The following is a 19,674-nucleotide window of genomic DNA, read 5'->3' on the forward strand; positions in this document are numbered from 1 at the left end:
GGGTCTCCTAAAGGCGTTTGGGGGGGTCCTGGGGGGCTTTTGGGGGGTCCTGGGGGGGGTTGGGGGGTCCCAGGGGTCTCCTAAAGGCGTTTGGGGGGCCCTGGGGGGGTTTGGGGGGTCCTGGGGGTTTCCCAGAGGGGTTTTGGGGGGTCCTGGGGGGCTCCCGGGGGGGTTTGGGGAGGGGGTGGGTCCGTGGGAGGGTCCTGAAGGGGTCCCGGGAGAATTTGGGGGGGGGGGGGGAGGGCTGGGGGGTCTTGGAGGGGTCTGGGGGAGTTTTGGGGGGTCCTGGGAGGGCTCCGGGGGGGTCCCGGGGGATTTTGGGGAGGGGGCGGGGCGGGGTTCAGGGTTTTTTTTTGGGGGGGGGGGGGTCCTGAGGAGTTTTTGGGGGTCCCTGCGCCCCCCTCACCCCCCTCGTGTCCCCCTCCCCCCCCAGATGATCCCGACAACGACCGAGCCCCCCCGGAATTTGGGGGGGGGGCGCGAGCCCGGCAACCTGTGAGGGGGGAGGGGAGCGAGGGGGGGGGGGGATTTGGGGGGCTGGGGGGGTTTTAGGGGGGGTCTGGGGGCGTCCTGGGGGGGGGGGGGGATTTGGGGGAGGGGAGATGGGGGGTCCTGGGGGGGTTTTAGGGGGGGTTTGGGGGGATCTGGGGGAGGGGAGATGGGGGAGCCCTGGGGGGGTTTTGGGGTGTTTTTGGGGGGGGTTGATGCCTTTGGGGGGGGGGCCTGGGGGGGTGTTCAAGGGTATTGGGGGAGGGGCGCTCCTCCCCTCACCCCCCCCTTTCCCCCCCCCAGATTGGGGAGCGCCCCTCCCCCACCCTGAGGGAGCCCGTGGACAGGTGAGGGGGGGAGGGGCTGGGGAGGGGGTTTGGGGTGGGGGGGGGGGGATTTTTGGGGGGCAGTGCCCCCCCCCCCTAACGCTGCCCCTCCCCCCCAGCCCCCTGCGTTTGGAGCCTCGGCAGCCGCTTCGGGCCCCCCCGGGACCCCCCTGGAGCCCCCCGGGACCCCCCGAGCCCCCCCCGGGCCCCCCCAGGCGCCTCCTCCCCCTGAGACCCCAACTGGTGGCACTGGGGCTGATCGGGGGGGTCCTGCTGGGGTTGCTGCTGCTGGGGGGGGGCCCTGGCTGAGACCCCCACCCCAAAAATCCTCCCGGGACCCCCCCACCCCCCCCAAGACACCCCCGAATCTTGGGGACCCCAACCCCACCCCCAGGGACAGCCGGGTACCCCCCCTCAGGAGCTCCAAACCCCCTTGGGACCCCCAAAACCACCCCCAGGGACCCCCCCACGACCCCAAAGCCACCCCTAGGGACCCCCAACACCCCCCAGGGACCCCAAAACCACCTTGGGACCCCCCCAGGACCCCCAAACCCCTCCCAAGGACCCCCAAAACCCCCTTGGGACCCCCCAGGACCCTCAATAAACGCTTCAAATGTGCTCAGAGCTGTCAATCAAAGCTGAGGGCGGGCTCATGGGCGGGGCCAAGGTGGAGGCGGATCAATGATTGGCTGTGGGCGGGGTCGGGGGCGTGGCTACGGCGAGGGACGAACCATTGCTGTTGAGGGGGTGTGGGTGTGGGCGGTGCCGCGATGAAGAAGGCGCGGCGTTGTTTTAACGGTATTAATTTCATGTACGTGTTTAATTGCTTTAATTTCACTTTAATTTGACCTCAAGCGCTTTAATTTCAATTTATTGAACTCGTGATTAAACGAACCCGGGCGGGGCGGGGGAAATGGAGGGCGGAAATGACGTTGAGTACTTTTCCCCGCCTCCCTCTCTGATTGGCCGCTCCCCTGAGCGCCTGGGCGGGACTTCCGGGCACTGCTTCCGGTTTGGGCGGGGGCCGCAGCTGAGGGTGAGGGGAGGTGGGGGAGGGGCGGGTTCGGGGCGGTTTTTGGGGGGGTCCTGAGGGGATTTTGGGGGTCCCGGTGCCCCTTCCCGGGTCTCCATCGCTGCCCGCGCCCCTCTCAGGCCGCCATGAGCCTGCAGTGGACGGCGGTGGCCACGTTCCTGTACGCGGAGGTTTTCCTGGTGCTGCTGCTCTGCGTCCCCTTCGTGTCCCCGGCCAGGTGGGGGGGGGTCCCCAAAGGTGGGCGGGGGTCCCCAAAGGTGGGCGGGGGTCCCCAGGGGTTGAGGGGGGTCCTTGAAGGGGCAGGGGAGGGGTCTGGGGGTTCCTCAGGCCTAAGGGGGGGGGCGGTCCCTGTGGTGGGGGCGGGGCTGGGGGGGGGTCCCTGGGGTCTTTAAGGGGGGGGGGATTCCCTGAGTGAATTGAGGGGGTCCTGGGGGGGTTCCCTGGAGTTTGGGGGGTGCTGGGGGGGGGGTCCCAATTTATTCCCGGCCCCCCTCCCTCCCCCCAGGGGCTTGGGAGGGCTCCTTGGATCCGAGGCCTCTCTGGGGGGGATTCCCTGGGATTTGGGGGTTCCCTGAGGGGGATTCCCTTGAATTTGGGGGTTCCCTGGAATTGGGGATTCCCTGGGGGGGCTTCCCTGGAATTTTGGGGTTCCCTGGAATTGGGGGATTCCCTGGAATTGGGGATTCCCTGAGGGGGATCCCTGGAATTTTGAGGTTCCCTGGAATTTGGGGATTCCCTGAGGGGGATCCCTGGAATTTTGAGGTTCCCTGGAATTTGGGGATTCCCTGAGGGGGATCCCTGGAATTTTGAGGTTCCCTGGAATTTGGGGATTCCCTGAGGGGGATCCCTGGAATTTTGAGGTTCCCTGGAATTTGGGGATTCCCTGGGGGGGGGTTCCCTGAGGGGGGGTTCTCTGGAATTCGGGGTTTGTCTGGAATTTGGGGATTCCCTGGTGGGGGTTCCTTGGAATTTTGGGGTTCCCTGGAATTGGGGGATTCCCTGGAATTGAGAATTCCCTGGAATTTGGGGATTCCCTGAGGGGGATTCCCTGGAATTTGGGGATTCCCTGAGGGGGATCCCTGGAATTTGGGGGTTCCCTGGAATTGGGGATTCCCTGAGGGGGATCCCTGGAATTTTGAGGTTCCCTGGAATTCGGGGATTCCCTGAGGGGGATCCCCTGGAATTTTGAGGTTCCCTGGAATTTGGGGATTCCCTGGGGGGGGTTCCCTGAGGGGGGGTTCTCTGGAATTCGGGGTTTGTCTGGAATTTGGGGATTCCCTGGTGGGGCTTCCCTGGAATTTTGGGGTTCCCTGGAATTGGGGGATTCCCTGGAATTGAGAATTCCCTGGAATTTGGGGATTCCCTGAGGGGGATTCCCTGGAATTTGGGGATTCCCTGAGGGGGATCCCTGGAATTTGGGGGTTCCCTGGAATTGGGGATTCCCTGAGGGGGATCCCTGGAATTTTGAGGTTCCCTGGAATTTGGGGATTCCCTGAGGGGGATCCCTGGAATTTTGAGGTTCCCTGGAATTTGGGGATTCCCTGAGGGGGATCCCTGGAATTTTGAGGTTCCCTGGAATTTGGGGATTCCCTGAGGGGGATCCCTGGAATTTTGAGGTTCCCTGGAATTTGGGGATTCCCTGGGGGGGGGTTCCCTGAGGGGGGGTTCTCTGGAATTCGGGGTTTGTCTGGAATTTGGGGATTCCCTGGTGGGGGTTCCTTGGAATTTTGGGGTTCCCTGGAATTGGGGGATTCCCTGGAATTGAGAATTCCCTGGAATTTGGGGATTCCCTGAGGGGGATTCCCTGGAATTTGGGGATTCCCTGAGGGGGATCCCTGGAATTTGGGGGTTCCCTGGAATTGGGGATTCCCTGAGGGGGATCCCTGGAATTTTGAGGTTCCCTGGAATTCGGGGATTCCCTGAGGGGGATCCCCTGGAATTTTGAGGTTCCCTGGAATTTGGGGATTCCCTGGGGGGGGTTCCCTGAGGGGGGGTTCTCTGGAATTCGGGGTTTGTCTGGAATTTGGGGATTCCCTGGTGGGGCTTCCCTGGAATTTTGGGGTTCCCTGGAATTGGGGGATTCCCTGGAATTGAGAATTCCCTGGAATTTGGGGATTCCCTGAGGGGGATTCCCTGGAATTTGGGGATTCCCTGAGGGGGATCCCTGGAATTTGGGGGTTCCCTGGAATTGGGGATTCCCTGAGGGGGATCCCTGGAATTTTGAGGTTCCCTGGAATTCGGGGATTCCCTGAGGGGGATCCCCTGGAATTTTGAGGTTCCCTGGAATTTGGGGATTCCCTGGGGGGGGTTCCCTGAGGGGGGGTTCTCTGGAATTCGGGGTTTGTCTGGAATTTGGGGATTCCCTGGTGGGGCTTCCCTGGAATTTTGGGGTTCCCTGGAATTGGGGGATTCCCTGGAATTGAGAATTCCCTGGAATTTGGGGATTCCCTGAGGGGGATTCCCTGGAATTTGGGGATTCCCTGGAACTGGGGATTCCCTGAGGAGGATCCCTGGAATTTTGAGGTTCCCTGGAATTTGGGGATTCCCTGAGGGGGATCCCTGGAATTTGGGGGTTCCCTGGAATTTGGGGATTCCCTGGGGGGGGTTCCCTGAGGGGGGGTTCTCTGGAATTCGGGGTTTGTCTGGAATTTGGGGATTCCCTGGTGGGGGTTCCTTGGAATTTTGGGGTTCCCTGGAATTGGGGGATTCCCTGGAATTGAGAATTCCCTGGAATTTGGGGATTCCCTGAGGGGGATTCCCTGGAATTTGGGGATTCCCTGGAATTCGGGGATTCCCTGAGGGGGATCCCTGGAATTTTGAGGTTCCCTGGAATTTGGGGATTCCCTGGGGGGGGTTCCCTGAGGGGGGGTTCTCTGGAATTCGGGGTTTGTCTGGAATTTGGGGATTCCCTGGTGGGGGTTCCTTGGAATTTTGGGGTTCCCTGGAATTGGGGGATTCCCTGGAATTGAGAATTCCCTGGAATTTGGGGATTCCCTGAGGGGGATTCCCTGGAATTTGGGGATTCCCTGGAATTCGGGGATTCCCTGAGGGGGATCCCCTGGAATTTTGAGGTTCCATGGAATTGGGGATTCCCTGGGGGGGGGTTCCCTGAGGGGGGGTTCTCTGGAATTCGGGGTTTGTCTGGAATTTGGGGATTCCCTGGTGGGGGTTCCTTGGAATTTTGGGGTTCCCTGGAATTTGGGGATTCCCTGGAACTGGGGATTCCCTGAGGGGGATCCCTGGAATTTTGAGGTTCCCTGGAATTTGGGGATTCCCTGAGGGGGATCCCTGGAATTTGGGGATTCCCTGGAACTGGGGATTCCCTGAGGAGGATCCCTGGAATTTTGAGGTTCCCTGGAATTTGGGGATTCCCTGGGGGGGGTTCCCTGAGGGGGGGTTCTCTGGAATTCGGGGTTTGTCTGGAATTTGGGGATTCCCTGGTGGGGGTTCCTTGGAATTTTGGGGTTCCCTGGAATTTGGGGATTCCCTGGAATTGAGAATTCCCTGGAATTTGGGGATTCCCTGAGGGGGATCTCCTGGAATTTTGAGGTTCCCTGGAATTGGGGATTCCCTGAAGGGGATCCCCTGGAATTTGGGAGTTCCCTGGAATTTGGGGATTCCCTGAGGGGGATCCCTGGAATTTGGGGATTCCCTGGAATTTTGAGGTTCCCTGGAATTGGGGATTCCCTGAAGGGGATCCCCTGGAATTTGGGAGTTCCCTGGAATTTGGGGATTCCCTGAGGGGGATCCCTGGAATTTGGGGATTCCCTGGAATTTTGAGGTTCCCTGGAATTGGGGATTCCCTGAAGGGGATCCCCTGGAATTTGGGAGTTCCCTGGAATTTGGGGATTCCCTGAGGGGGATCCCTGGAATTTGGGGATTCCCTGGAATTGAGAATTCCCTGGAATTTGGGGATTCCCTGAGGGGGATTCCCTGGAATTTTGAGGTTCCCTGGAATTCGGGGATTCCCTGAGGGGGATCCCCTGGAATTTGGGGATTCCCTGGAATTTTGAGATTCCCTGGAATTGGGGATTCCCTGAGGGGGATCCCCTGGAATTTTGAGGTTCCCTGGAATTGGGGATTCCCTGAGGGGGATCCCCTGGAATTTGGGGATCCCCTGGAATTTTGAGGTTCCCTGGAATTGGGGATTCCCTGAGGGGGATCCCCTGGAATTCGGGGCTTCCCGGGGACGCTCTGAGTGTCCCGGCTGCGGTTGTTGGGGGTTTTTAGGATCCCAATTTGTGCCCCCTCCCCTCCCCCCTCAGATGGCAGAAGATTTTCCGCTCGCGCCTCGTGGGCCTGGCCGTGGCCTACGGCAACACCTTCTTCATGGTGCTCATCGTCATCCTCGTGCTGCTGCTGCTCGGTGCGCCCGGGGGGGGTCCTGGGGGGGTCCTGGGGTGCCTTTGGGGGGTCCTGGGGTGTCTGGGGGTCTCCTGGGGTGCCTTTGAGGGGTCTGGGGGTCCCTTTGGGGGGTGCTGGGGTGCCTTTGGGGGGTGCTGGGGTGTCTGGGGGGTCCTGGGGTGCCTTTGGGGGGTGCTGGGGTGCCTTTGGGGGGTCCTGGGGTGCCTTTGGGGGGTGCTGGGGTGCCTGGAGGGGTCCTGGGGTGCCTTTGGGGGGTCCTGGGGTGTCTGGGGGGGTCCTGAGGTGCCTTTGGGGGGTGCTGGGGTGTCTTTGGGGGTCCTGGGGTGCCTTTGGGGGGTCCTGGGGTGTCTGGGGGGGTCCTGGGGTGCCTTTGAGGGGTCCGGGGGTGCCTTTGGGGGTCCTGGGGTGCCTTTGGGGGGTCCGGGGGGGGGTCCTGGGGTGCCTTTGGGGGGTCCTGGGGTGTCTCTGGGGGGTCCTGGGGTGTCTGGGGGGGTCCTGGGGTGCCTTTGGGGGGTCCTGGGGTGTCTCTGGGGGGTGCTGGGGTGCCTTTGGGGGTCCTGGGGTGCCTTTGGGGGGTCCGGGGGTGTCTCTGGGGGGTCCTGGGGTGTCTGGGGGGGTCCTGGGGTGCCTTTGGGGGTGCTGGGGTGCCTTTGGGGGGTCCTGGGGTGCCTTTGGGGGTCCTGGGGTGCCTTTGGGGGGTCCTGGGGTGTCTCTGGGGGGTGCTGGGGTGTCTTTGGGGGGTCCTGGGGTGCCTTTGGGGGGTCCTGGGGTGTCTGGGGGGGTCCTGGGGTGCCTTTGGGGGGTGCTGGGGTGTCTCTGGGGGGTGCTGGGGTGTCTTTGGGGGGTCCTGGGGTGCCTTTGGGGGGTGCTGGGGTGCCTTTGGGGGGTCCTGGGGTGTCTCTGGGGGGTGCTGGGGTGCCTTTGGGGGGTCCTGGGGTGTCTGGGGGGTCCTGGGGTGCCTTTGGGGGGTCCTGGGGTGTCTCTGGGGGGTGCTGGGGTGTCTTTGGGGGGTCCTGGGGTGTCTGGGGGTCTCCTGGGGTGCCTTTGAGGGGTCTGGGGGTCCCTTTGGGGGGTGCTGGGGTGCCTTTGGGGGGTGCTGGGGTGTCTGGGGGGTGCTGGGGTGCCTGGGGGGTCCTGGGGTGCCTTTGGGGGGTGCTGGGGTGTCTTTGGGGGTCCTGAGGTGCCTTTGGGGGGTCCTGGGGTGCCTTTGGGGGGTGCTGGGGTGTCTCTGGGGGGTGCTGGGGTGTCTCTGGGGGTCTCCTGGGGTGCCTTTGGGGGGTCCTGGGGTGTCTGGAGGGGTCCTGGGGTGCCTTTGAGGGGTCCGGGGGTGCCTTTGGGGGGTGCTGGGGTGTCTTTAGGGGTCCTGGGGTGCCTTTGGGGGGTCCTGGGGTGCCTTTGGGGGGTGCTGGGGTGCCTTTGGGGGGTCCTGGGGTGCCTTTGGGGAGTCCTGGGGTGTCTGGGGGGGTCCTGGGGTGCCTTTGGGGGGTCCTGGGGTGCCTTTGGGGGGTGCTGGGGTGCCTTTGGGGGATCCTGGGGTGCCTTTGGGGGGTCCTGGGGTGCCTTTGGGGGGTGCTGGGGTGCCTTTGGGGGGTCCTGGGGTGCCTTTGGGGAGTCCTGGGGTGTCTGGGGGGGTCCTGGGGTGCCTTTGGGGGGTCCTGGGGTGCCTTTGGGGAGTCCTGGGGTGTCTGGGGGGGTCCTGGGGTGCCTTTGGGGAGTCCTGGGGTGTCTGGAGGGGTCCTGGGGTGCCTTTGGGGGGTCCTGGGGTGCCTTTGGGGGGTGCTGGGGTGTCTTTGGGGGGGTCCTGGGGTGCCTTTGGGGGGTGCTGGGGTCCCTTTGGGGGTCCTGGGGTGCCTTTGGGGGGTGCTGGGGTCCGTTTGGGGGTGCTGGGGTGCCTTTGGGGGGTGCTGGGGTGTCTGGGGGGTGCTGGGGTGCCTGGGGGGTGCTGGGGTGCCTTTGGGGGGTCCTGGGGTGCCTTTGGGGGGTGCTGGGGTGTCTTTGGGGGTCCTGGGGTGTATTTGGGGGTCCTGGGGTGCCTTTGGGGGGTCCCAGCCCGGTGCTGACCCCCCCGGCCCCCCCAGACGCGCTGAGGGAGACGCGCAAGTACAACGTGAGTGAGCGGGAGGCGCTGGGCAGCAGCCCCGGAGCCCTGGAGCACTTCCACATGAAGCTGTTCCGGGCCCAGAGGAACCTCTACCTGGCTGGCTTCGCTCTGCTGCTCTCCTTGTGAGTCTGGGGGGGGGGCTGGAGTCGGTTTGGGGAGTCCTGGAGTCGGTTTGGGGGGTGCTGGAGTCGGTTTGGGGGGTCTGGAGTCAATTTGGGGGGGCTGGAGTCAGTTTAGGGGAGCTGGACATGGTTTTGGGGGGTCTGGAGTCGGTTTGGGGTGTCCTGGACATGGTTTTGGGGGGTGTTGGAGTCAGTTTGGGGAGTGCTGGAGCCAGTTTGGGGGGGTCTGGAGTCAGTTTGGGGGGGTCTGGAGTCAGTTTAGGGGTTGCTGGAGTCAATTTGGGGGGTCTGGAGTCGGTTTGGGGGGTGCTGGAGTCAATTTGGGGGCTCTGGAGTCAGTTTGGGCGGGTCTGGAGTCAGTTTGGGCGGGTCTGGAGTCAGTTTGGGGGGGTCTGGAATCAGTCTGGGGGGTCTGGAGCCAGTTTGGGGGGTGCTGGAGTCAGTTTAGGGGGTGCTGGAGCCAGTTTGGGGGCTCTGGGGTCAATTTGGGGGGTCCTGGACACGGTTTGGGGGCCCTAGAGTCAGTTTGGGGGGGTCTGGAGTCAGTTTGGGGGGTCTGGAGCCAGTTTGGGGAGTGCTGGAGTCAGTCTGGGGGGTGCTGGAGTCAGTTTGGGGGGGTGCTGGAGCCAGTTTGGGGGGGTCTGGAGTCAGTTTGGGGGGGTCTGGAGTCAGTCTGGGGGGTGCTGGAGTCAATTTGGGGGGTCTGGAGTCAGTTTGGGGGGGTCTGGAGTCAGTTTGGGGGGTGCTGGAGCCAGTTTGGGGGGGTCTGGAGTCAGTTTGGGGGGTCCTGGAGTCAATTTGGGGGGTCTGGAGCCAGTTTGGGGAGTGCTGGAGTCAGTCTGGGGGGTGCTGGAGCCAGTTTGGGGGGGTCTGGAGTCAGTTTTGGGGGGGTCTGGAGTCAGTTTGGGGGGTCTGGAGTCAGTTTGGGGGGCCCTGGAGTCAGTTTAGGGGGTGCTGGAGTCAATTTGGGGGTGCTGGAGTCAATTTGGGGGGTCTGGAGTCGGTTTGGGGGGTGCTGGAGCCAGTTTGGGGGGTCTCATACACGGTTTGGGGGGTGCTGGAGTCGGTTTGGGGGGTCCCAGACATGATCTGGGGGGGGTGGGAGCTGTTTGGGGGGGCTGGGAAGAGGCTGTGCCTGGCTGGGTTCGCTCTGCTGCTCTCCTTGTGAGTCTGGGGGCGTCCTGGAGTCAGTTTGGGGGGTCTGGAGTCAGTTTGGGGGGGTCCCAGATATGACTGGGGGGGCCTGGAGATGGTTTGGGGGGTCCTGGACACAGTTTGGGGGCTCTGGAATCAGTTTGGGGGCTCTGGAGTCAGTTTGGGGGGTGCTGGAGTCAATTTGGGGGGTCCTGGAGTCAGTTTGGGGGCTCTGGAATCAGTTTGGGGGCTCTGGAGTCAGTTTGGGGGGTCTGGAGTCAGTTTGGGGGGTCCCAGGCACAGTTTGGGGGGGCTGGGAGCTGCTTTGGGGGGGCTGGGAAGGGGCCGTGCCTGGCTGGGTTTGCTCTGCTGCTCTCGTGAGTCTGGGGGAGTTCTGGGGGGGGGCTGGAGTCAATTTGGGGGGTCCCAGACATGGTTTGGGGGGGCTGGAGGGTTCTAGGAGCTGTTTTGGGGGGCGCTGGGGGGTTCCTTGCATGTGGCTGGATTCTCTTTGCTGCTCTTTTGAGTCTGGGGGAGCTCTGGGGGGATCCTGGGTGGGGGGGTGGACCCAGTTTGGGGTGTCCCAGGAGAGTTTTGGGGGCTTCTGGGGGGGTCCCAGGCCCTGTTTTGGGGAGCTGGGGGGTCCCAAATCCCACCTGGGGCAGCTGGGGACACCAATTTGGGGCTCGTTGGGGGACTCTGAGTGACCTGAGGGGGGGTCCTTAACCCCAATTTGGGGGTCCCCGACCCCATTTTTGTGCCCCCCCAGCCTCCTGAGGCGCCTGAGTGACCTGAGGGGCGGTCCTTAACCCCAATTTGGGGGTCCCCAACCCCATTTCTGTGCCCCCCCAGCCTCCTGAGGCGCCTGAGTGACCTGAGGGGGGGTCCTTAACCCCAATTTGGGGGTCCTCGACCCCATTTTTGTGCCCCCCCAGCCTCCTGAGGCGCCTGAGTGGCCTGAGGGGGGGTCCTTAACCCCAATTTGGGGGTCCTCGACCCCATTTTTGTGCCTCCCCAGCCTCCTGAGGCTCCTGAGTGGCCTGAGGGGGGGTCCTTAACCCCAATTTGGGGGTCCCCAACCCCATTTTTGTGCCCCCCCAGCCTCCTGAGGCGCCCGGTGACGCCGATCTCAGCCCAGGCCGCACTCAAAGCCTTGCCACGAGCGGGCCCAGAGGGGTCAGGGGGGACTCTGAGTGACCTGAGGGGGGGTCCTTAACCCCAATTTGGGGGTCCCCGACCCCATTTTTGTGCCCCCCCAGCCTCCTGAGGCGCCTGAGTGACCTGAGGGGGGGTCCTTAACCCCATTTTTGTGCCCCCCCAGCCTCCTGAGGCGCCCGGTGACGCCGATCTCAGCCCAGGCCGCACTCAAAGCCTTGCCACGAGCGGGCCCAGAGGGGTCAGGGGGGACTCTGAGTGACCTGAGGGGGGGTCCTTAACCCCAATTTGGGGGTCCCCGACCCCATTTTTGTGCCCCCCCAGCCTCCTGAGGCGCCTGAGTGACCTGAGGGGGGGTCCTTAACCCCATTTTTGTGCCCCCCCAGCCTCCTGAGGCGCCCGGTGACGCCGATCTCAGCCCAGGCCGCACTCAAAGCCTTGCCACGAGCGGGCCCAGAGGGGTCAGGGGGGACTCTGAGTGACCTGAGGGGGGGTCCTTAACCCCAATTTGGGGGTCCCCGACCCCATTTTTGTGCCCCCCCAGCCTCCTGAGGCGCCTGAGTGACCTGAGGGGGGGTCCTTAACCCCATTTTTGTGCCCCCCCAGCCTCCTGAGGCGCCCGGTGACGCCGATCTCGGCCCAGGCCGCACTCAAAGCCTTGCCACGAGCGGGCCCAGAGGGGTCAGGGGGGACTCTGAGTGACCTGAGGGGGGGTCCTTAACCCCAATTTGGGGGTCCCCAACCCCATTTTTGTGCCCCCCCAGCCTCCTGAGGCGCCTGGTGACGCTGATCTCGGCCCAGGCCGCGCTCGGGGCCTCCAGCCAGGCCTTCCGCAAGCAGGCCGAGGGCGCCAGCCAGGCCGCCCGGCAGTACCTGGAGGACAACGACGCCCTCAGGAAGGTACCCCCACATCCCAAAAATCCCCCCGGGATACCCTAAAAATACCCCTCAAAAAACACCGAGCGGCTCCTCGGGAAAAGAGTTGGCGCCCCTCGAAAATACTCCAAAAAAGGGTGCCCCAAAAATTCGAGTCCGCGCCTCGAAAGCGGCTGAGAAACTTGGGGAACTTCTTGGGAAAGGACTTGGGACAGCTTAAAAATAGCCCCCAAAAATATCTGGGTGATTATGCTGGAAAGAATTTGGGATAGCTCGGAATTATCATAAAAAAACCTCAAAAAAATGCGTGGATGATGCGGCCCAAAGCAGCTGGGACAGCTCAGCCCCGAAACCAAAGATGTGCGATGGCCCAAAAATTCCCCTCCAAAATCCAAATAACTCCCCTCAAAAATGACCTTTGTGACCCCAAAAAATACCTGAAACACCCCAAAAAGAGCCCCAAAAGAGCCGGGAAAAGTTTGGAAAATCCCCCTAAAAACAGCCCCAAAAAATCCTGAATAAACCCCATCTGTGACACCCCCAAAAATGCCCCAAAAAACCCCAAAATCTCGGATCGTCCTTCCTAAAAGAAAAATCCCAAAACGCTTCCATGAACCCTCCAAAAAACCAGGAGAAACCCCCCCAAAATACCTCCAAAAATCAGGATTAAAGCCCCAAAAAGCCCCTGAATAACCCCAAAAAAACCTTTGAGCCCCCCAACCCCCCCCCAAAAAACCCCTGAGGCCCCCCACCTCTGCCACCCCCCAAAAAAGAAAAACCTTGGCTAAATTTCCCCCCAAACTCCCCAAAAAACCTGGAGAAACCCCCCCCAAAATACCTCAAAAAAACCAAGATTAAACCCCAAAAATACCTCAAAACAACCCAGGATTAAACTCCAAAAATACCTCAATAAAAACAGGATAAAACCCCAAAAATACATTCAAAAATCATCATTAAACCCCAAAAATACCTCAAAAAAACCAGAATAAAACCCCAAAAATACCTCAAAAAACCTGGAGAAACCCCAAAAATACCTCAAAAAACCTGGAGAAACCCCAAAAATATCTCCAAAAATCAGCATTAAACCCCAAAAATACCTCAAAAAAAACAGAATAAAACCCCCAAAATACCTCAAAAAACCTGGAGAAACCCCAAAAATACCTCCAAAAATCAGCATTAAACCCCAAAAATACCTCAAAAAAACCAGGATAAAACCCCAAAAATACCTCAAAAATCATCATTAAACCCCAAAAATACCTCCAAAAAACCAGAATAAAACCCCAAAAATACCTCAAAAAAACCAGAATAAAACCCCAAAAATACCTCAAAAAAACCTGGAGAAATCCCAAAAATACCTCCAAAAATCAGCATTAAACCCCAAAAATACTTCAAAACAACCCAGGATTAAACTCCAAAAATACCTCAGTAAAAACAGGATAAAACCCCAAAAATACATTCAAAAATCATCATTAAACCCCAAAAATACCTCAAAAAAACCAGAATAAAACCCAAAAAATACCTCAAAAAAAACAGAATAAAACCCCAAAAATACCTCAAAAAACCTGGAGAAACCCCAAAAATACATTCAAAAATCATCATTAAACCCCAAAAATACCTCAAAAAAACCAGAATAAAACCCCAAAAATACCTCAAAAAAACCAGAATAAAACCCCAAAAACCCCCTGAATAACCCCAAAAACCCCCACCTCTGATCCCCCCAACCCCCCCCCCCCAATAACCCCCTGAGCCCCCCGTTTTTGGGCCCCCCCAGCAGCTGCAGGAGTCGGGGGGGGCCCCGTCCCCCACCCGGGATGAGAACGAGACCCTCAAGGCCAAGGTGGAGTCGCTGAAGGAGGAGCTGGAGCTCAGCAAGAGGGGTGAGGGGGGCTGGGAATTGGGGGGGTCTGGGGGGGGTAAAGAGGGAATTTGGGGGGTCTGGGGGGGTTGAAGAGGGAATTTGGGGGGGTCTGGGGGGGTTAAAGAGAGATTTTGGGGGGTCTGGGGGGTTAAAGAGGGAATTTGGGGGGGTCTGGGGGGGGTAAAGAGGGAATTTGGGGGGTCTGGGGGGGTTAAAGAGGGAATTTGGGGGGTGTTGGGGGAATTTGGGGGGGTCTGGGGGGTTAAAGAGAGATTTTGGGGGATTAAAGAGGGAATTTGGGGGGGTTTGGGGGGGTTAAAGAGAGATTTTGGGGGGTCTGGGGTGTTAAAGAGGGAATTTGGGGGGGGTTGGGGGAATTTGGGGGGGTCTGGGGGGTTAAAGAGGGAATTTGGGGGATCCTGGGGGAGTTAAAGAGGGGTTTGGGGGAATTTGGAGGGGTCCTAGGGGGGTTAAAGAGGGAATTTTGGGGAGGTTTTAGGGAATTTGGGGGGATCTGGGGGGGTTAAAGAGATTTTGGGTTAAAGAGGGAATTTGGGGAGGTTTGGGGGAACTTGGGGGGGGTTTGGGGGAGTTAAAGAGAGATTTTGGGGGGTCTGGGGGGTTAAAGAGGGAATTTGGGGGATCCTGGGGGAGTTAAAGAGGGGTTTGGGGGAATTCGGGGGAATTTGGGGGGGGTCCTAGGGGGGTTAAAGAGGGAATTTTGGGGGGGTTTTAGGGAATTTGGGGGGTCTGGGGGGGTTAAAGAGGGAATTTGGGGGAATTAAAGTGGGAATTTGGGGGGGCTGGGGGGGTTAAAGAGAGATTTTGGGGGGTCTGGGGGGTTAAAGAGGGAATTGGGGGGGTGTTGGGGGAATTTGGGGGGGTCTGGGGGGGTAAAGAGAGATTTTGGGGGGTCTGGGGGGTTAAAGAGGGAATTTGGGGGATCCTGGGGGAGTTAAAGAGGGGTTTGGGGGAATTCGGGGGAATTTGGGGGGGGTCCTAGGGGGTTAAAGAGGGAATTTTGGGGGGGTTTTAGGGAATTTGGGGGGATCTGGGGGGGTTAAAGAGATTTTGGGTTAAAGAGGGAATTTGGGGAGGTTTGGGGGAACTTGGGGGGGGTTTGGGGGGGTTAAAGAGAGATTTTGGGGGTTCTGGGGGGGTTAAAGAGGGAATTTGGGGGATCCTGGGGGAGTTAAAGAGGGGTTTGGGGGAATTCGGGGGAATTTGGGGGGGGTCCTAGGGGGGTTAAAGAGGGAATTTTGGGGGGGGTTAAAGAGAGATTTTGGGGGGTCTGGGGGGGTTAAAGAGGGAATTTGGGGGGGTCTGGGGGGGTTGAAGAGGGAATTTGGGGGGGTGTTGGGGGAATTTGGGGGTTCTGGGGGGGTTAAAGAGAGATTTTGGGGGGTCTGGGGGGGTTAAAGAGGGAATTGGGGGGGTCTGAGGGGGTTAAAGAGAGATTTTGGGGGATTAAAGAGGGAATTTGGGGGGGTTTGGGGGAGTTAAAGAGAGATTTTGGGGGGTCTGGGGGGTTAAAGAGGGAATTTGGGGGGGGTTGGGGGAACTTGGGGGGGGTTTGGGGGGGTTAAAGAGAGATTTTGGGGGGTCTGGGGGGTTAAAGAGGGAATTGGGGGGGGTTGGGGGAATTTGGGGGGGTCTGGGGGGGTTAAAGAGGGAATTTGGGGGGAGTTGGGGGAATTTGGGGGGGTCTGGGGGGGTTAAAGAGGGAATTTGGGGGAATTAAAGTGGGAATTTGGGGGGGGCTGGGGGGGTTAAAGAGAGATTTTGGGGGGTCTGGGGGGGTTAAAGAGGGAATTTGGGGGGGTTTTAGGGAATTTGGGGGGTCTGGGGGGGTTAAAGAGAGATTTTGGGGGGGCTGGGGGGGTTAAAGAGAGATTTTGGGGGGGTTTGGGGGGGTTAAAGAGGGAATTTGGGGGATCCTGGGGGAGTTAAAGAGGGAATTGGGGGAATTCGGGGGAATTTGGGGGGGTCCTAGGGGGTTAAAGAGAGATTTTGGGGGGTCTGGGGGGGTTAAAGAGGGAATTTTGGGGAGGTTTTAGGGAATTTGGGGGGGTCTGGGGGGGTTAAAGAGGGAATTGGGGGTTCTGGGGGGGTTAAAGAGATTTTGGGGGGTCTGGGGGGGTTAAAGAGAGATTTTGGGGGTTCTGGGGGGGTTAAAGAGGGAATTGGGGGGGGTCTGAGGGGGTTAAAGAGAGATTTTGGGGGATTAAAGAGGGAATTTGGGGGGGTTTGGGGGAGTTAAAGAGAGATTTTGGGGGGTCTGGGGGGTTAAAGAGGGAATTTGGGGGGGTCTGGGGGGGTTAAAGAGAGATTTTTGGGGGGTCTGTGGGGTTAAAGAGGGAATTTGGGGGGGTTTGGGGGAATTTGGGGGTTCTGGGGGGGTTAAAGAGATTTTGGGGGGTCTGGGGGGGTTAAAGAGGGAATTGGGGGGGTCTGAGGGGGTTAAAGAGAGATTTTTGGGGGGTCTGTGGGGTTAAAGAGGGAATTTGGGGGGGTTTGGGGGAGTTAAAGAGAGATTTTGGGGGGTCTGGGGGGGTTAAAGAGGGAATTTGGGGGGGTCTGGGGGGGTTAAAGAGAGATTTTGGGGGATTAAAGAGGGAATTTGGGGGGGTGTTGGGGGAATTTGGGGGTTCTGGGGGGGTTAAAGAGAGATTTTGGGGGGTCTGGGGGGTTAAAGAGGGAATTTGGGGGGGTCTGGGGGGGTTAAAGAGAGATTTGGGGGGTCTGGGGGGGTTAAAGAGGGAATTGGGGGGGTGCTGGGAGGGTAAAGAGGGAATTTGGGGGATCCTGGGGGAGTTAAAGAGGGGTTTGGGGGAATTCGGGGGAATTTGGGGGGGGTCCTAGGGGGGTTAAATAGGGAATTTTGGGGGGGTTTTAGGGAATTTGGGGGGGTCTGGGGGGTTAAAGAGGGAATTGGGGGGGTCTGGGGGGGTTAAAGAGAGATTTTGGGTTAAAGAGGGAATTTGGGGAGGTTTGGGGGAACTTGGGGGGGGTTTGGGGGGGTTAAAGAGAGATTTTGGGGGGTCTGGGGGGTTAAAGAGGGAATTTGGGGGGGTCTGGGGGGTTAAAGAGGGAATTTGGGGGGGTCTGGGGGGTTAAAGAGGGAATTTGGGGGGGTCTGGGGGGGTTAAAGAGGGAACTTGGGGGGGGTTGGGGGAATTTGGGGGGGTTTGGGGGGTTAAAGAGAGATTTTGGGGGGTCTGGGGGGGTTAAAGAGGGAATTGGGGGGGTCTGGGGGGGTTAAAGAGAGATTTTGGGGGATTAAAGAGGGAATTTGGGGGGGTTTGGGGGGGTTAAAGAGAGATTTTGGGGGGTCTGGGGGGTTAAAGAGGGAATTTGGGGGGGGTTGGGGGAATTTGGGGGGGTCTGGAGGGGTTGAAGAGGGAATTTGGGGGAATTAAAGAGGGAATTTGGGGGGGCTGGGGGGGTTAAAGAGAGATTTTGGGGGGGTCTGGGGGGTTAAAGAGGGAATTTGGGGGGTCTGGAGGGGTTGAAGAGAGATTTTGGGGGGGTTTGGGGGGGTTAAAGAGGGAATTGGGGGGGTGCTGGGAGGGTAAAGAGGGAATTTTGGGGAGGTTTTAGGGAATTTGGGGGGGTCTGGGGGGGTTAAAGAGAGATTTTGGGTTAAAGAGGGAATTTGGGGGGGTTTGGGGGAACTTGGGGGGGTTTGGGGGGGTTAAAGAGAGATTTTGGGGGTTCTGGGGGGGTTAAAGAGGGAATTTGGGGGGGTCTGGGGGGGTTAAAGAGGGAATTTGGGGGGTTCTGGGGGGGTTAAAGAGGGAATTTGGGGGATCCTGGGGGAGTTAAAGAGGGGTTTGGGGGAATTCGGGGGAATTTGGGGGGGTCCTAGGGGGTTAAAGAGAGATTTTGGGGGGTTAAAGAGGGAATTTGGGGGGGTTTGGGGGAACTTGGGGGGGTTTGGGGGGGTTAAAGAGAGATTTTGGGGGGTCTGGGGGGTTAAAGAGGGAATTTGGGGGGGTCTGGGGGGGTTAAAGAGAGATTTTGGGGGGTTAAAGAGGGAATTTGGGGGGGTTTGAGGGAACTTGGGGGGGGGTTGGGGGGGTTAAAGAGGGAATTTGGGGGGGCTGGGGGGGTTGAAGAGAGATTTTGGGGGGTCTGTGGGGGTTAAAGAGGGAATTGGGGGGGTCTGGGGGGGTTAAAGAGAGATTTTGGGGGGTTTGGGGGGGTTAAAGAGGGAATTTGGGGGGGGTTGGGGGAATTTGGGGGGGTTTGGGGGGGTTAAAGAGAGATTTTGGGGGGTCTGGGGGGGTTAAAGAGGGAATTTGGGGGGGTCTGGGGGGGTTAAAGAGGGAACCTGGGGGGGAGGTCTGGGGGAATTTGGGGGGTCTGGGGGAGTTAAAGAGAGATTTTGGGGCATCTGGGGGGTTAAAGAGGGAATTTGGGGGGGTTTGGGGGAATTTGGGGGAGTCTGGGGGGACTAAAGAGGGATTTTTTGGGGGGGTTTTAGGGAATTTTTGGAATTTGGGGGCGGTCTGGAGGAGTTAAAGGGGGATTTGGGGGGGATTTTGGGGGGCTCTGGGGGTGTCAGGGGTGGATTTTGGGGTGACCCTGAGCCCCCCCCAGCCCTGGAGAAGGCCAAGAGCGAGGCCGTGCAGGGATTGGGGGGTACAGGGAGGGGTCTGGGTGGGCTGGGGGTGTCCGGGGTGGATTTTGGGGTGTCTGGGGTGGATTTTGGGGTGACCCCGAGCCCCCCCAGCTCTGGAGAAGGCCGAGAGCGAGGTGCAGGCCATGCGGCGCCAGGCCCAGGGCCTGACCCGCGAGTACGACCGGCTGCTGGAGCAGCACGCGCGGCTCCAGGTACGGGGGAGCCCCAAAAATACCGGGGAGCCCCCCCAGAACCCCCCCAGAGCAACCCTTAAATCCCTTCAGGGCGTGCCCACAAACCCACCCAGGGCAACCCCAAAATTCCCCCTCATGAACCCCCCCAAACCTTCCTAGGGACCCCCAAATTCCCCCTCATGAACCCCCCCAAACCTTCCTAGGGACCCCCAAAATTCCCCCTCACGAACCCCCCCCAAACCCTCCCAGACAACCCCAAAATTCCCCCTCATGAACCCCCCCAAACCCTCCCAAGGACCCCCAAAATTCCCCCTCACGAACCCCCCAAACCCTCCCAGGGACCCCCAAAATTCCCCCTCACAAACTCCCCCAGACACCCCCAAAATTCCCCCTCACGAACCCCCCCCCCCCCCCCCCCCCAACCCTTCCCAGCCTCCAAAATCCCCCCAGGCCCCCCCTAAATCCCCCCCATGCACCCCAAAATCCCCTCGGGACCCCTTTAACACCCCCAAATTCTCCTCAAGCACCCCTCAAACCCTTCCCAGCCCCCCCCCCAAATCCCCAAACCCCCCCCCCGTGCACCCCAAAGCCCCCAGACCCCCCCAAACCCCCCCTTTGTCCCCCCCAGGCCGCGCACGACGGACCCCGCGACAAGAAGGAGGAGTGAGGGGCGGGGCCACTCCGGGCCACGCCCACCGCGGTCACAAGCACCGCCCCCGGACCAGACCACGCCCATCGCGGTTACAAAAGCTCTTCCCCCAGCCAGGCCACGCCCACCGTGGTTACAAACCCCGCCCCCGACCAGGCCACGCCCATAAACGGTTACAAGCCCCGCCCCGGGTAGGCCACGCCCATACTCCGCCCAATACCAAGCCCCGCCCCCGGGACCAGGCCACGCCCATTATGGTTACAAGCCACGCCCCTGGGATCAGGCCACGCCCCCCTCCCTTTTATTTTGGGCGGGTCCGGATCCAAACGCGGCGTTTTTGGGACCTCTTCCCCCCCTTTTTTTTGGAGCGGGGGAGGGGTCCAAGCTTCATTTGGGGGGGGGGGGGAAGAGCTGAAGCCTCCCCTTTGCCCCTCCCCCTCTTTCCTGGGGGATTTTGGGAGGCACTGGGGACCCCTCCCCTTTATTTCTGCTTCAATAAAAACTCCTCGGGTCGGGGCTGCGTTGGCTTGGGGTCCCCCCAAATCTCCCCGGGACTCCCAAAATCCCCTTTGGGACCCCCAAATCCTCCCAGGACACCCAAATTCTTCCTTGGGACGCCCAAAATCCCCTCTGGAACCCCAAATCCCCCCGGGACTCCCAAAATCCCTTCTGGGACCCCCAAATCCTCCCCGGGACCCCCAAAATCCCCTCTGGGACCCCTAAAATTCCCCCCAGGACCCCCAAATCC

The 19,674-nt window shown here is 60.0% G+C and overlaps 1 protein-coding gene and 1 long non-coding RNA gene across 2 annotated transcripts; both read left to right on the forward strand.

Annotated features, from left to right (window-relative positions):
- Window positions 1–380: 380 nt before the first annotated feature.
- Window positions 381–1,437, forward strand: LOC309584412. The gene is made up of 3 exons (XR_014227233.1): window positions 381–495; window positions 793–836; window positions 935–1,437. It is a non-coding gene; the product is annotated as an uncharacterized lncRNA (long non-coding RNA).
- Window positions 1,438–1,807: 370 nt separating this feature from the next.
- BCAP31 (B cell receptor associated protein 31) lies at window positions 1,808–19,607 on the forward strand. The gene is made up of 8 exons (XM_082300421.1): window positions 1,808–1,851; window positions 1,968–2,065; window positions 6,114–6,214; window positions 8,292–8,436; window positions 11,490–11,625; window positions 13,373–13,478; window positions 18,195–18,295; window positions 18,906–19,607. Exons 2-8 carry the CDS (start codon window positions 1,974–1,976, stop codon window positions 18,942–18,944), a joined length of 720 nt encoding a protein of 239 aa, XP_082156547.1. The 5' UTR covers window positions 1,808–1,851; window positions 1,968–1,973; the 3' UTR covers window positions 18,945–19,607.
- The last annotated feature ends 67 nt before the right edge of the window (window positions 19,608–19,674 follow it).

Source organism: Coloeus monedula (genome assembly GCF_965178545.1).
Source record: "Coloeus monedula genome assembly, chromosome: 39".
Classification (NCBI taxonomy): Eukaryota; Metazoa; Chordata; class Aves; order Passeriformes; family Corvidae; genus Coloeus; species Coloeus monedula.

What these genes read in the sequence shown, in the direction of transcription:
- BCAP31 (XM_082300421.1), top strand. Translation starts at nt 1,974, where the DNA reads ATGAGCCTGCAGTGGACGGCGGTGGCCACGTTCCTGTACGCGGAGGTT. An exon ending in CCTCGTGCTGCTGCTGCTCG is followed by an intron (nt 6,215 to 8,291) that starts GTGCGCCCGGGG and finishes CGGCCCCCCCAG; the next exon opens with ACGCGCTGAGGGAGACGCGC. An exon ending in ACAACGACGCCCTCAGGAAG is followed by an intron (nt 11,626 to 13,372) that starts GTACCCCCACAT and finishes GGGCCCCCCCAG; the next exon opens with CAGCTGCAGGAGTCGGGGGG.